At 48.9% G+C, this 17172-nt stretch overlaps 1 protein-coding gene across 1 annotated transcript in view; it reads right to left on the reverse strand.

Annotated features, from left to right (window-relative positions):
* The window catches only part of LOC138246375 (ferritin heavy chain A-like), a 37338-nt gene extending 36089 nt beyond the window's left edge, over positions 1-1249 (reverse strand). The window contains exon 1 of the mRNA XM_069200942.1: positions 1019-1249. Within this exon, the coding sequence (XP_069057043.1) occupies positions 1019-1120 (102 nt within the window). The 5' untranslated portion in view covers positions 1121-1249. The remainder of the gene's footprint in view (positions 1-1018) is intronic.
* Positions 1250-17172: the final 15923 nt, after the last annotated feature.

Genomic DNA, 17172 nt, shown 5'->3' on the forward strand with positions numbered 1-17172 from the left:
ACTCTTACTGTAGTGCATTAGGCACAATGAGGGACCTGCTCTTACTCCCACTGTAGTGCACTAGGCACAGCGAGGGACCTGCTCTTACTCCCACTGTAGTGCACTAGGCACGGTGAGGGACTGTGCTTACTCCCACTGAAGTGCACTAGGCACAGTGAACAGTGAAGGACCTGCTCTTACTCCCACTGTAGTGCTCTAGGCACGGTGAGGGACTGCTCTTACTCCCACTGTAGTGCACTAGGCACAGCGAGGGGCCTGCTCCCACTTTTACTGTAGTGCACTAGGCACAGTGAGGGGCCTGCTTTTACTCCCACTGTAGTGCACTAGGCACAGCGAGGGACCTGCTCTTACTCCCACTGTAGTGCACCAGGCACAGCGAGGGACCTGATCTTACTCCGACTGAAGTGCACTAGGCACAGCGAGGGACCTGCTCTTACTCCCACTGTAGTGCACTAGGCACAGCGAGGGACCTGCTCTTACTCCCACTGTAGTGCACTAGGCACAGTGAGGGACCTGCTCTTACTCCCACTGTAGTGCACTAGGCACAGTGAGGGACCTGCTCCTACTCTTACTGTAGTGCACTAGGCACAGTGAGGGACTGCTCTTACTCTTAATGTAGTGCACTAGGCACAGTGAGGGACTGCTCTTACTCCCACTGAAGTGCACTAGGCACACTGAGGGACTGCTCTTACTCCCACTGAAGTGCACTGGGCACAGTGAGGGACTGCTCTTACTCCCACTGTAGTGCACTAGGCACAGTGTACAGTGAAGGACCAGCTCCTACTCCCACTGAAGTGCACGAGGCACAGTGAGGGACCTGCTCCTACTGAACAGTGAGGGACATGCGCCTAGTCCCGGTGGAGAGCATCCGGCACAGTGAGGGACCTGCTCTTCCTCCCATTGAAGTGCACTAGGCAGAGGGAGGGACCCGCTCCTACTCCCACCGAAGAGCATGTTGCACCGCGAGAGGCCCGTGGCTGCTGCTCCGGAGCCGGCAGGGCCGGGGCGGGGCACTCACCATGGACAGCAGGGTGTAGGAGGCGTACAGCTGCACGCTCGCCAGCCCGTTGAGCGCGGCCTCGCAGTCCTGGTGCAGGTTCTGGCGCACCTGGGGCTCCATGGTGCTGTGGGGGCGTCCTGCGCGGTGAGAGGGTGCGGTGCGGCCGAGGGTCCGACAGGCAGCTTCTGGGGCAGGAGGACTCCGGGGGCATTTATAGCCAGCCGAGGCCCGGCGGGTGGAGGGGCTGCACCCGGCCACCTGCCATCCCTCGGGTGAGCTGGAGGGTGACGTCACGCCACAGGTAACCCTGCACCGGGGCAGGGGCGCCAGCTGCCGGGGCGGGGGGGGCGGGGCCGTTATGGAGGTGACCATCGTTCTTGCTTCTTCCTCGGCAGACGGCTGAGCGGGTCCAGTGCCGACTGCAAACGTCACAGGTTCGAGTCCCAGAACGGCCGACTCTGCCGTTCATCATCTAAGGGCAATGACGTGTGCACCATTGAGTTGGCTGCTGGTAGAATCCGCGGTTAAGGTACTGCAGCTCGTACGTATGGCCATGCCTAGATGTTCCAGGCACTGGCCCTACGACCCAACCGGGCCCGTCCCACGGCTGACCCTGTAAACTGACGCCAAATGCCCCAACGGCCGAGTCCATCAGCACCACCCTCCTTATGTGCTGTCATCGCTGGCAGGTGCGAGCGCTGTACCCAGTCCGTGGCAACACAACAGGGGCACCCCCAGCTCACACACGACGCCCAGTGCTTCCTCCGTAGGGTACACTATAGACACACCGTCTACCGACCATGCATAGCAAGCTGGGAAGCCTCTCCTAACCTGACCAACATAGTGCTGCGAAACCACACAAGTGCTGCAAAGCGCTATACAAACATTGTAATAATCCAATACGCTAAAGGAGAGCAGATGGCAGTACCTAGCGAGAAGCCTGTGCTTCTATGTAAGAGTCCTCACCGTGTAGGTACCTCACGCCCTAACTATACAGACACAATACACGGGAACCATATCTGCAGTACAGACACCAGATCCTCAGAGCACAGGCGTCAAGTCCTCATCATACAGACACCAGATCCTCAGAGTACAGGCGTCAAGTACTCATACAGACACCAGATCCTCAGAGCACAGGCGTCAAGTCCTCATCATACACACACCAGATCCTCAAGAGTACAGGCGTCAAGTACTCATACAGACACCAGATCCTCAGAGCACAGGCGTCAAGTCCTCATCATACACACACCAGATCCTCAAGAGTACAGGCGTCAAGTACTCATACAGACACCAGATCCTCAGAGCACAGGCGTCAAGTCCTCATCATACACACACCAGATCCTCAAGAGTACAGGCGTCAAGTACTCATACAGACACCAGATCCTCAGAGTACAGGCGTCAAGTCCTCATCATACAGACACCAGATCCTCAAGAGTACAGGCGTCAAGTCCTCATCATACAGACACCAGATCCTCAGAGCACAGGCGTCAACTCCTCATCATACAGACACCAGATCCTCAGAGCACAGGCGTCAAGTCCTCATCATACAGACACCAGATCCTCAGAGCACAGGCGTCAAGTACTCATCATACAGACACCAGATCCTCAAGAGTACAGGCGTCAAGTACTCATACAGACACCAGATCCTCAGAGTACAGGCGTCAAGTCCTCATCATACAGACACCAGATCCTCAGAGTACAGGCGTCAAGTACTCATACAGACACCAGATCCTCAGAGTACAGGCGTTGAAGTACTCATACCGAGAGCAGGTTAGTGTGATTAGTTTGGGGCTACTCTGGAACTCAGTGTCCTATTCTGAAAGTATTGATTGTGCCTGTCAATTTCAAGGGGACTCTGGTAGGAGACAGACAGGTTTTCACCATTGTGATGCTATCTGTATTTAACCACTGACTCCATCTTGACCACTGACTCCATTTTGTGCTTAGCTTAGCTTCAGGTGCTTGCCATCACATCACTGGGCTTATTTTCCACATAGAACGTTTGCGCTTCTTCCCACCAGCACCGGGTTGCACTGCGCAGGAACATAACATGGGGGATATGGACAGTAGACAAGATAAAACCATCTCAGCTCAGGAATGTTTTCAATGTTTTCATTATGGAAAAATACTGCTCCTCTGCAGTCGCAGCTCCCGATAAGAAGGGGCAGTGCGCGTGCGGGGGGGTGTAAATAAAAATGAAATATAAAAAAATAAAAAGACTTACCTTCTCCGTCACGGGCCGCTCCTCTGTCCGTCGTCGCTCTAGACCAGGCAATCAAGCACAGGCTCCCAGCCTGCCCTGCGGCCAATCCTGACACTGCTCAAAGCAGCATCAGGAGTGGCTGAGAGTGCCCAGCCCGGGCATTCCCAGGCAGACTGGGAGCCTGTGCAGGCTCTCTCACAGTTGCCAGGCTTGAGAGAGCCTACTGCGCATGTATATTTGGGCAGCCTGAGACGGCTAGCCAAACGTACATGCGCTCTAAGAGGGAGTGCTGAGCACTCCCCCTCGCTGCTCTTCACCCCTGTGGCTCCGCCCCTTAAAACGAAAAGGACAATAAACAAGGTTTATTATCCTTTTCTTTTAAAGATTTTGCAGCTCTCGCCTCTGGTGGGGGGGGGGGCAACGCTCCTCTGCCCTAGGGGACGAACTGCCCCTGCTCCTCTGTCTCTGGAAAGCGCATCGGGGCAGGGCCCGTTCCTTTGCATGTTTTCGACGCAGACTGAATACAGCCAGCGCTGGAATTTCATAACTTACTCGAAGGGAGGGGGAAGGTTGCCAAAACCTTCCCCTTCGGTTTATTTTTGGTATATAAGGTGGGGAAGCTTGACACTGAGGCCGAAGGAGCTCATTTTGGGGGTGGACACACTTCCCAAAAAAAAAGCTTCTCCTGTCTCTGCTGTCCAGGGTTGCTCAGCTTGACGTTGGCAAAGATGATGTTGGATTGGATCCCCATGGTGATGCATTTTCATTCTTAACTATCTAGCTTCACTGTGCACATATATATATATATATATATATTTTTTTTTCCAATGCATACATTCCTTGTTGATGTATTGCACCTTTTCATGCTTGTCATTGTTAACTGTTGTGAGTATTTTGGCATTTACACATGTTTTACTGCATTCAAGTTAAGTGCTCATGTTTTCATGTACTTTTATTTGATATCTGCGAAGTGCCTTAATAAATTAATTGCTCAAACTAGGAGTGCTGCATTCCTTTGCATTGTTTTCTTCTTAGTTTGAAGCAGAGCAGAACAACCATCCACCTGCACTCTATTTGCTTGACAGTGGCTCATATGCTTGTCGGAAGGGAGTTCCATAATTTAGCAGTATGATGAAGTGGAGGGGCTACCAATGATTTTCTTCATGTAGGATGGTATGATTAGTTTGCTACTAATCTGGAATGCCAGGGCTAAATTCAAGATGTTTATCGGTGGCTTGTATACTTGCCTGACATCAATTCCATTGTTTATCAGCTTGGGTTGAAAAGAAGATGCTGCCGATTACTGATACTTGTGGGATGGTATTACTTGGGGTGCTAGTCTGCAGTTCAGTGTCCTTTACTGGGAGTATCTCTTAATCTTCTTCTGTAGGAGAACTGGCCCGTTCCATTGAATGCCTTATGAGTAATACAGATTACCTTGAAAGTTAATCTTCTAGCATCTGGGGGTCAGTGAAGGACGTTCAAAAAGCGAGATGTGTTCTTGTAGGTTTACATGTACAGGATATCTCGCTGTTGCTTTCTGAATCCTATGAAAGTGGCGCATAACTGAAAGTGAGTCTTGATGCAATGAATCATTGGCAGGCTCCAGTTGTGCTAAGACGATGGAAGCAGTTGCCTGGGTCTTCTGTAGGAAATCGTGTTACAATGTCCACACAGTATGAATTGTAGAATGTGTTCCTTGGTTAACTTGAGGATGCATAGAGAGGGTTAAGTCCCTGATAACTTCCTGAGTTTCTTTTGATGTTGGAAGTGCTCTCAGTTCTACAGGCCAATCTTTTCCAATCTTAGTTTTTTATGCCTTGAGCTCAAGGTGGCTGTTGTTAACCAATATTCCATGGCTCAAAGCCACTACTTAGTACTGAAGCTTCAAGGTCATCATTTTTTTGGGGCATCATGTGCATAATTTTAACATGTAATGTGAAAGGATTTTGATAAGGTCACAGGGTGAATTAATGTATACATTGAAAATGAGTGATGAGACGACTGGTGCAGGAGGTACACTGAAAAGGAGTGGCTTGAAGATTGATGGATGAGGTGCACCTACCTTGATGCAATATGGTGATGAGGTACAGAGCTAATGCTTGATCTGTCCCAAAAGTAGGTAGTGCAAGATCTAGTTGGGGATGCCTATTCCCATCTAATTTCCTTTTAGCCTGTCTATATAGTACTTTAATGATGCACAGTGTTGAAGGCTGTTTATAGGTCGCAGAATGGTAGCACAGCTTCTCTCTGTTTCTCTTCAATGGATTCCAAATCAGCGTAGATGGAAATCAGAGTAGATTCAGTACCTCTACTTGGCCAGATACTAGAATGTTCTCTCGAAGGAAATTTGAGATCTAGAAAAAAGCTGCGCTTTCTATTAGGTTTCTGAGGAAAGTTGCATTTGAGTTTGGTCTGTAGTTGTTTGGGTCTGCTAGGTCCAGGTTATTTTTGTTACTGAACTGTGCTGTCGTCCATATAATATATTGAGACTTGCTGGGAATGTTCCTGTGGATTCTACAGGTAAAATCTGTCAAGGGGTCACTTCGGGTTGTTCTAGAAGGACCATGCCAGTGCAGACCAGAGGATTATAGGCCAAACTCTGCCCCTTCTCGAAAGCCATCTCCCATCAGATGAGGCCAGATAGCCTTTCCATCTTTCCATCTTCCCACAGCTCCATCCGGTCTTCTTTGATTCCCTGAGCTAGGAATCCTAGACCCTCTCACTCTACCCATTTTCTTGCACCTGAGACCAAAGACCCACTTACCCTGCACCCTTCTGCTGCAGACACAGCTCCCCCTGCCTAGTCACACTTTAGCTTGCAGATAAGTAAGGGATCAGTCGTCTAATTTGGTTGCACCATCAAATCTTATCACTTAGTCTCCAGCTGTATCTTTGCTTCCACTCTGTAACCAATTGTTTGGGACTATATGGGAGGGGGTTGGATCTGTATCTGGTACTACGCCTTAGACTGCTTGTGATGAAGAGCCTCCTTCTGTTGTCCTTAAGTTGCAGCTGAGCCCCACATCTCCACCTTGTCAGTGCTTCCGACCTTTCAAAGTGAAGTCCGACGTGACTGACCCTGCCCCAGGCCGCCTCTCATCTGGCTCTCCTTTAAGGAGTGACTTTCCCCATCCATGGAGGCCTGAGTGCAAGCTCCATATTTCCTTGTAGTTCACGCCCTGCTGCAGGAGGGAGGAGGGGATTGGTACAATAATATCGCTGCTCCTTCTTCCGACCTCGTTCGACACATGGCGCTTGCTGACTACGACTGCAGGCTGAGCCCAGCCCCCCCCCCCCCCCCCCCCGCCTCTGCACTCACCCACCGCGCCCCTCACATGAAGAGCGTCCCGGAGGTGCATCCCACCTGCCGCCATTAATAAGTGATGGGCGGAGCACAAACGCCACCTGCCCTGGAAGGGAGCTGCGCCCGTCCAGGCCTCATGCCTAATTCATGCGCAGTATTCATAGCTTAATTAAAAACAACCGGTGCAGCTGAGCAGGCAGGCCCGGCTGTAGAGGGCGGGCCAGTCCCTCCCAAGATGGCCCCGACCCACGGCCCATTTACAAGCAGTAAGCTGTCGTCTGTTCTCTTCCTGAATGAAAATATCAGCGGAATATGGCGCATTTTGTGATCGTATTACTGCAATATTGTTACACCTTAACCCCGTCCTGGGATAGGTTACATCTCTTTAGTACCACTTTGTAGGAGGCTGGACTGGCTTGTAGTGAGTACCAAGGGGTACTTGCACCTTGCACCAGGCCCAGTTATCCCTTATTAGTGTATAGGGTGTCTAGCAGCTTAGGCTGATAGATAATGGTAGCTTAGCAAAGCAGCTCAGGCTGAACTAGGAGACGTGTGAAGCTACTACAGTACCACTTAGTGTCATATGCACAATATCATAAGAAAACACAATACACAGTTATACTAAAAATAAAGGTACTTTATTTTTATGACAATATGCCAAAGTATCTTAGAGTGTACCCTCAGTAAGAGGATAGGAAATATACACAAGATATATATACACAATAGCAAAAATATGCAGTATAGTCTTAGAAAACAGTGCAAACAATGTATAGTTACAATAGGATGCAATGGGGAAACATAGGGATAGGGGCAACACAAACCATATACTCCAGAAGTGGAATGCGAACCACGAGTGGACCCCAAACCTATGTGACCTTGTAGAGGGTCGCTGGGACTATTAGAAAATAGTGAGAGTTAGCAAAATAACCCACCCCAAGACCCTGAAAAGTGAGTGCAAAGTGCACCAAAGTTCCCCTAAGGACAAAATAGTCGTGTTAGAGGGAGAATGCAAGGAAAACACAAATCAGCAATGCAACAACGATGGATTCCTGTCTGAAGGTACCTGTGGAACAAGGGGACCAAGTCCAAAAGTCACAAGCAGCTCGGAGATGGGCAGATGCCCAAGAAATGCCAGCGGTTGGTGCAAAGAAGCTCTTACTAGGCTGAAGAACTGTGAATACTGCAGGAACGACAAGGGCTAGAGACTTCCCCTTTGGAGGATGGATCCCCCACGCCTTGGAGAGTCGTGCAGAAGTGTTTTCCCGCCGGATGGACGCCAACAAGCCTTGCTACACGCAAATCGTGCGTTTGGCGTTTTTGGACGCTGCTGGGGCCCAGGAGGGACCAGGAGGTCGCAAATTGGACCTGCAGAGAGAGGAGACGTCGAGCAAGACAAGGAGCCCTCACTGAAGCAGGTAGCACCCGGAGAAGTGCCAGAAACAGGCACTACGAGGATGCGTGAAACGGTGCTCGCCGAAGTTGCACAAAGGAGTCCCACGTCGCCGGAGACCAACTTAGAAAGTCGTGCAATGCAGGTTAGAGTGCCGTGGACCCAGGCTTGGCTGTGCACGAAGGATTTCCGCCGGAAGTGCACAGGGGCCGGAGAAGCTTGCAAAGTCGCGGTTCCCAGCAATGCAGCCCAGCGAGGTGAGGCAAGGACTTACCTCCACCAAACTTGGGCTGAAGAGTCACTGGACTGTGGGGGTCACTTGGACGGTGTCGCTGGATTCGAGGGACCTCGCTCGTCGTGCTGAGAGGAGACCCAAGGGACCGGAGATGCAGCTTTTTGGTGCCTGCGGTTGCAGGGGGAAGATTCCGTCGACCCACGGGAGATTTCTTCGGAGCTTCTGGTGCAGAGAGGAGGCAGACTACCCCCACAGCATGCACAAGCAGGAAAACAGTCGAGAAGGCGGCAGGATCAGCGTTACAGAGTTGCAGTAGTCGTCTTTGCTACTATGTTGCAGGTTTGCAGGCTTCCAGCGCGGTCAGCGGTCGATTCCTTATCAGAAGGTGAAGAGGGAGATGCAGAGGAACTCGGCTGAGCTCATGCATTCGTTATCTGACGTTTCCCCAGAGACAGAGACCCTAAATAGCCAGAAAAGAGGGTTTGGCTACCTAGGAGAGAGGAAAGGCTACTAACACCTGAAGGAGCCTATCACAAGGAGTCTCTGACGTCACCTGGTGGCACTGGCCACTCAGAGCAGTCCAGTGTGCCAGCAGCACCTCTGTTTCCAAGATGGCAGAGGTCTGGAGCACACTGGAGGAGCTCTGGACACCTCCCAGGGGAGGTGCAGGTCAGGGGAGTGGTCACTCCCCTTTCCTTTGTCCAGTTTCGCGCCAGAGCAGGGGCTAAGGGGTCCCTGAACCGGTGTAGACTGGCTTATGCAGAATTGGGCACCTCTGTGCCCAACAAAGCATTTCCAGAGGCTGGGGGAGGCTACTCCTCCCCTGCCTTCACACCATTTTCCAAAGGGAGAGGGTGTCACACCCTCTCTCAGAGGAAGTTCTTTGTTCTGCCATCCTGGGCCAGGCCTGGCTGGACCCCAGGAGGGCAGATGCCTGTCTGAGGGGTTGGCAGCAGCAGCAGCTGCAGAGAAACCCCAGGAAGGGCAGTCTGGCAGTACCAGGGTCTGTGCTACAGACCACTGGGATCATGGAATTGTACCAACAATGCCAGGATGGCATAGAGGGGGCAATTCCATGATCATAGACATGTTACATGGCCATATTCGGAGTTACCATGGTGAAGCTACATATAGGTAGTGACCTATATGTAGTGCACGCGTGTAATGGTGTCCCCGCACTCACAAAGTTCAGTGAATTGGCTCTGAACAATGTGGGGGCACCTTGGCTAGTGCCAGGGTGCCCTCACACTAAGTAACTTTGCACCTAACCTTTACCAGGTAAAGGTTAGACATATAGGTGACTTATAAGTTACTTAAGTGCAGTGTAAAATGGCTGTGAAATAACGTGGACGTTATTTCACTCAGGCTGCAGTGGCAGGCCTGTGTAAGAATTGTCAGAGCTCCCTATGGGTGGCAAAAGAGATGCTGCAGCCCATAGGGATCTCCTGGAACCCCAATACCCTGGGTACCTTAGTACCATATACTAGGGAATTATAAGGGTGTTCCAGTAAGCCAATGTAAATTGGTAAAAATGGTCACTAGCCTGTTAGTGACAATTTGAAAGTAATGAGAGAGCATAACCACTGAGGTTCTGGTTAGCAGAGCCTCAGTGAGACAGTTAGGCACCACACAGGGAACATATACATGCACACCTATGAGCACTGGGGCCCTGTGTGACAGGGTCCCAGTGACACATACATATAGGCCACAAACCTATGAGCACTGGGGTCCTGACCAGCAGGATCCCAGTGACACATAACAAACATACTGAAACCATAGTGTTTTCACTATGAGCACTGAGGCCTGGCTATCAGGATCCCAGTGAGACAGTGAAAACAGTGACAAACACCCTGACATACACTCACAAACAGGCCAAAAGTGGGGGTAACAAGGCTAGAAAGAGGCTACCTTCTCACACAACCCCCCCCCAAACGAAGGACAATAAGGCTAACCTTGGCCAGTTGAGACTTTATTGTCTAAGTGGTGATAAGTAGAGAGTAGCTCTGCAATAGACTGGTTACTCCCTTTATCATCCACTATATGGTTACTTCCCTGTGGGGATGTAAACCACCCTGTTTGAAGTTTTTTAGCTAAGCAACAATGTGAAGATGTATTTTCAGAGTTTCTATCAGTAAGTTTTAGTTTAGAGCAGTGGGAATTGTCCACTGAACCTATTTGTAGTGATGGAAATGCCAGACAGGGATGCTGTCTCAGAAAAGCCATAGCTGGGCAAAAACTTTGTCCATCTGGCTGGAAGAGAGAACAGGGATGCTGTTTCTCTTGAGTTGGAGCAGGGCAGGGATGCTGTCCTATCAGCTCCACACTAGGGCAGGGATGCTGTCCTAAGTGTTGTGAGGCAGTGCAGAGTTTCTGCACTAAAGTTTCTCTGGGAGGGTTGGAGGGATGCTCCATGTTAACTAAAATGGTGCTCTTTTTCTCACCAATGTTAGTTATCCCACAGAGAGGTACTTCCACCTCAGGGAGTTCAGCTTTGCCAGCTGATGATTCCCTTGGAATAGGTGCCACCCCAGGAGAGGTTTCTCCCACCACAGGAATAGTATCCTGAATGGTAGGGTGGTTAGGGGATACTGTGATACCCTTTTTACCTGTTGATGGAGAGGGATCCTGAGTTTTCAGGCCTTCTCTCCTTTGCTTTTTCATTTCACTTGAAATGAGAGGGAACAATTCCTCAGGGATGCCCAGCATGGCTGCATGGGCATAAAACTCTACATCAGCCCAACCTGAGGCCTCTAGGTCATTACCTAAGAGACAGTCTACAGGTAAGCTAGGTGATACCACCACCTGCTTAGGGCCAGTAACTCCACCCCAACTAAACTGAATTATAGCTAAGGGAAGAAACTTGGTGGAGTTATGGACATCAATAATCTTATACTGTTGTCCAATGATGTGTTGTTCAGGAGGCACTAGGTTTTCAGTCACCAAAGTGAAACTGGCACCTGTGTCCCTGTAGGCCAAGGCCTCAACACCATTTATTGAAACTGTCTGCCTGTACTTATCCATTGTAAGGGGACAAGCAGCCAGTGTGGCAAGGCCAATGCCACTAGGTGTGACAGAAACTGTCTTGGGACTGATTACATCAGTTTCCACTATGGACCCATAAGTGAACCCAACTACACCCTTTGCTTGACTGTTGCCAGCAGTCCCACCACTAGTACCACTACTGCTAGGGGCACTAGAGCTTGATGTATTAGTGGTGGTAGGCTCAGGGGGTTTACCTGGACAGGACTTATCCCCTGGCCTATGGCCTCTGTTTTTACACACAAAGCACCAAGGCTTTTTAATGTGTGCAGGTTGGGAAGAAGAGGAAGAATTTGTTTTATCCCCACCCTCTGAAGAGTGTTTAAGATTTGAAGTGGGATCTTTGGTTTTACCCTTATCCCCATGCTTATCTTGAGATTTTTCACCATCTTTCTTCTTATTGCCATCTTTGTCACCCCCTGTATGAACTTTTCTGTTCACCCTTGTTCTGACCCATTTGTCTGCCTTCTTTCCCAATTCTTGGGGAGAGGTCAGATCAGAGTCTACCAGGTACTGGTGCAACAAATCAGACACACAATTATTAAGTATATGCTCTCTCAGGATTGTGTTATACAGGCTTTCATAATCAGTAACTTTACTGCCATGTAACCACCCCTCCAAGGCCTTCACTGCCTGGTCAATGAAATCAACCCAGTCTTGTGAAGACTCCTTTTTGGTCTCTCTGAACTTTATCCTGTACTGTTCAGTGGTTAAGCCATAACCATCCAGGAGTGCATTCTTAAGAACTTGGAAATTGTTAGCATCATTTTCTTTTACAGTAAGGAGCCTATCCCTACCTTTTCCAGTAAATGATAGCCATAGGATAGCAGCCCACTGCTTTTGAGGGACATCCTGTACAGCACAGGCCCTCTCAAGTGCAGCAAACCACTTGTTAATGTCATCCCCCTCCTTGTAAGGGGGAACTATCTTATGCAGATTCCTGGAATCATGCTCTTTTGCAGGATGACTATGGGGAATACTGCTGCTGCCACCATGGGTATCTAAACCCATCTTCTGTCTTTCCCTCTCTATTTCTAAAGACTGTCTATCCAAATCCAGCTGTTGCTTCTTGAGCTTCAGTCTGGTTTGCTCCACTCTCAATCTATTGAGCTCCCTTTCTAACAATCTGTCATCAGGGTGGGTGGGAGGGACATTTCTAGATACAGAGGTATGATGGGAATGAACAGAAGGAGACCTGTCCCTTACCAAGGGCACCCTAACAGCTTGGCTACCAGCATAATGTGAGAGCACATCATCAGTATGATGTGATTCAACCTCTGTACCAACTATGCTAGACTGTCTAGTAATGGGCAGGCTGAGAAGTTTCTTTCCTGAACCTTTTCCTGGGGGAGTCCCTGGATCAGATTGAGAACCATTAGCTACTTTTTCTACAGATTGGGCACTTATGGCCTTATCCTGTACTCTAAGCATATTAATTAACAGTTCTAAGGAAGGATTCTTCCCTACACTCAAACCTCTCTCTATGCAGAGACTCCTTGCTCCTTTCCAGCTAAGGTGATCATATGCAAGTTTGGACAGTTCAACTTTTTGGCCTGTGCCAGACATTTTTAGAGAGAGTTAAAGTGATAGACAAAGAGAAAAAAGTTTTCAGAACTTTTTGGAAAGACAGAAAAAAACTTTTTAAACTTTTAAGAACTTTTTGAAAGTTTAGAAGTACTTTTCAGCACTTATAAAAGAGTGAAAAGAGGAAATGCAAAACTTTTTGGCTATGTGTATATACACTGACCTTGTTTTGTATATTTTTCTCTTATGAAAAGTACAATGACAAGAGTGGTAAGTAGTCTCAAAGCACTTATCCCACCGCTGCACAACCAATGTAGGAGGCTGGACTGGCTTGTAGTGAGTACCAAGGGGTACTTGCACCTTGCACCAGGCCCAGTTATCCCTTATTAGTGTATAGGGTGTCTAGCAGCTTAGGCTGATAGATAATGGTAGCTTAGCAAAGCAGCTCAGGCTGAACTAGGAGACGTGTGAAGCTACTACAGTACCACTTAGTGTCATATGCACAATATCATAAGAAAACACAATACACAGTTATACTAAAAATAAAGGTACTTTATTTTTATGACAATATGCCAAAGTATCTTAGAGTGTACCCTCAGTAAGAGGATAGGAAATATACACAAGATATATATACACAATAGCAAAAATATGCAGTATAGTCTTAGAAAACAGTGCAAACAATGTATAGTTACAATAGGATGCAATGGGGAAACATAGGGATAGGGGCAACACAAACCATATACTCCAGAAGTGGAATGCGAACCACGAGTGGACCCCAAACCTATGTGACCTTGTAGAGGGTCGCTGGGACTATTAGAAAATAGTGAGAGTTAGCAAAATAACCCACCCCAAGACCCTGAAAAGTGAGTGCAAAGTGCACCAAAGTTCCCCTAAGGACAAAATAGTCGTGTTAGAGGGAGAATGCAAGGAAAACACAAATCAGCAATGCAACAACGATGGATTCCTGTCTGAAGGTACCTGTGGAACAAGGGGACCAAGTCCAAAAGTCACAAGCAGCTCGGAGATGGGCAGATGCCCAAGAAATGCCAGCGGTTGGTGCAAAGAAGCTCTTACTAGGCTGAAGAACTGTGAATACTGCAGGAACGACAAGGGCTAGAGACTTCCCCTTTGGAGGATGGATCCCCCACGCCTTGGAGAGTCGTGCAGAAGTGTTTTCCCGCCGGATGGACGCCAACAAGCCTTGCTACACGCAAATCGTGCGTTTGGCGTTTTTGGACGCTGCTGGGGCCCAGGAGGGACCAGGAGGTCGCAAATTGGACCTGCAGAGAGAGGAGACGTCGAGCAAGACAAGGAGCCCTCACTGAAGCAGGTAGCACCCGGAGAAGTGCCAGAAACAGGCACTACGAGGATGCGTGAAACGGTGCTCGCCGAAGTTGCACAAAGGAGTCCCACGTCGCCGGAGACCAACTTAGAAAGTCGTGCAATGCAGGTTAGAGTGCCGTGGACCCAGGCTTGGCTGTGCACGAAGGATTTCCGCCGGAAGTGCACAGGGGCCGGAGAAGCTTGCAAAGTCGCGGTTCCCAGCAATGCAGCCCAGCGAGGTGAGGCAAGGACTTACCTCCACCAAACTTGGGCTGAAGAGTCACTGGACTGTGGGGGTCACTTGGACGGTGTCGCTGGATTCGAGGGACCTCGCTCGTCGTGCTGAGAGGAGACCCAAGGGACCGGAGATGCAGCTTTTTGGTGCCTGCGGTTGCAGGGGGAAGATTCCGTCGACCCACGGGAGATTTCTTCGGAGCTTCTGGTGCAGAGAGGAGGCAGACTACCCCCACAGCATGCACAAGCAGGAAAACAGTCGAGAAGGCGGCAGGATCAGCGTTACAGAGTTGCAGTAGTCGTCTTTGCTACTATGTTGCAGGTTTGCAGGCTTCCAGCGCGGTCAGCGGTCGATTCCTTATCAGAAGGTGAAGAGGGAGATGCAGAGGAACTCGGCTGAGCTCATGCATTCGTTATCTGACGTTTCCCCAGAGACAGAGACCCTAAATAGCCAGAAAAGAGGGTTTGGCTACCTAGGAGAGAGGAAAGGCTACTAACACCTGAAGGAGCCTATCACAAGGAGTCTCTGACGTCACCTGGTGGCACTGGCCACTCAGAGCAGTCCAGTGTGCCAGCAGCACCTCTGTTTCCAAGATGGCAGAGGTCTGGAGCACACTGGAGGAGCTCTGGACACCTCCCAGGGGAGGTGCAGGTCAGGGGAGTGGTCACTCCCCTTTCCTTTGTCCAGTTTCGCGCCAGAGCAGGGGCTAAGGGGTCCCTGAACCGGTGTAGACTGGCTTATGCAGAATTGGGCACCTCTGTGCCCAACAAAGCATTTCCAGAGGCTGGGGGAGGCTACTCCTCCCCTGCCTTCACACCATTTTCCAAAGGGAGAGGGTGTCACACCCTCTCTCAGAGGAAGTTCTTTGTTCTGCCATCCTGGGCCAGGCCTGGCTGGACCCCAGGAGGGCAGATGCCTGTCTGAGGGGTTGGCAGCAGCAGCAGCTGCAGAGAAACCCCAGGAAGGGCAGTCTGGCAGTACCAGGGTCTGTGCTACAGACCACTGGGATCATGGAATTGTACCAACAATGCCAGGATGGCATAGAGGGGGCAATTCCATGATCATAGACATGTTACATGGCCATATTCGGAGTTACCATGGTGAAGCTACATATAGGTAGTGACCTATATGTAGTGCACGCGTGTAATGGTGTCCCCGCACTCACAAAGTTCAGTGAATTGGCTCTGAACAATGTGGGGGCACCTTGGCTAGTGCCAGGGTGCCCTCACACTAAGTAACTTTGCACCTAACCTTTACCAGGTAAAGGTTAGACATATAGGTGACTTATAAGTTACTTAAGTGCAGTGTAAAATGGCTGTGAAATAACGTGGACGTTATTTCACTCAGGCTGCAGTGGCAGGCCTGTGTAAGAATTGTCAGAGCTCCCTATGGGTGGCAAAAGAGATGCTGCAGCCCATAGGGATCTCCTGGAACCCCAATACCCTGGGTACCTTAGTACCATATACTAGGGAATTATAAGGGTGTTCCAGTAAGCCAATGTAAATTGGTAAAAATGGTCACTAGCCTGTTAGTGACAATTTGAAAGTAATGAGAGAGCATAACCACTGAGGTTCTGGTTAGCAGAGCCTCAGTGAGACAGTTAGGCACCACACAGGGAACATATACATGCACACCTATGAGCACTGGGGCCCTGTGTGACAGGGTCCCAGTGACACATACATATAGGCCACAAACCTATGAGCACTGGGGTCCTGACCAGCAGGATCCCAGTGACACATAACAAACATACTGAAACCATAGTGTTTTCACTATGAGCACTGAGGCCTGGCTATCAGGATCCCAGTGAGACAGTGAAAACAGTGACAAACACCCTGACATACACTCACAAACAGGCCAAAAGTGGGGGTAACAAGGCTAGAAAGAGGCTACCTTCTCACACACTTTAACACGGAAATACAGCAATAGGAAACTGAAAGGTGACCACTCTAGACTTGCAAAGCGCCTTCCACAACGATTTGAGCTAAAAAGAAAATTTTGTTTAGGTAAAATGTGCAAATTAATAATCAGATAATGGATTATGTGACAAATCTATAATTAAGTATGCTGCAGAACCTCATAATTCCAGTTACCCTGCTTATGGCACTATATTAAGCAAAAAACACCAATACATGCAAAGTTTTGACTCTTCTTAAATGATAAAAGTTTCACTAATACAACAGAGATAAAGAATGGGAACGAGTAATGTAAGTGCTGTAAGTGCCTGTTATACAAAGAGTACTAGCAGCAATTCCCTAGCAGCACTGACAGCATGTGCTGCCCCTGTCCTGCCTCCGGTCAGTCTGCAGAGATGTTCACCGAAGGTGGACATGGCTATTAGAATTAGAAGGGATTAAAAGAACAGATACCTTACTTTAGGGTACTAGTGTCTGTGCATTTATTCTCTCCCAACAAATGCTTTCATTTCGTCACATGAATAAACACAAATAGATTATAGTCAGGGCCACTGAAGTTATGCGATTCTGCAGATGCAGCATTTGTTGTGTAATTATGGATTTGTCATATTTGCCACAAAATCTGACATCTGCTGCATAATCTGAACATTTTAGCAAAAGCCATATTAAATGGATCAAAAGTTACTTCGCAAAAATTTACTGATCACCTTTAAGTTGCTTAATGCTGGAGTTGGGTTTTAAAGTGGTAATAATGAGATGAAATTTGTTCCTAGACATTCCAGATGTTAACATGTATAAAAATGACAAAATATTAAACAAATACTAACCCGCTTTACACTACCTAATTTAGTCAACCCTATTGCACAATTTGGTCCTTCCTGTTGCAGTGGCCCTTTTATATTGTGGCTGTTACTCCTCGGATCTTAAACTGATAAAACAATATATTGGGCTAATACACTTGCTGCGGAGATGGCCTTACAGTCTGTGGCTTCACAATTTCAAA

The sequence above is a fragment of the Pleurodeles waltl genome, chromosome 7 (assembly GCF_031143425.1).
Source record: "Pleurodeles waltl isolate 20211129_DDA chromosome 7, aPleWal1.hap1.20221129, whole genome shotgun sequence".
Lineage (NCBI taxonomy): Eukaryota > Metazoa > Chordata > Amphibia > Caudata > Salamandridae > Pleurodeles > Pleurodeles waltl.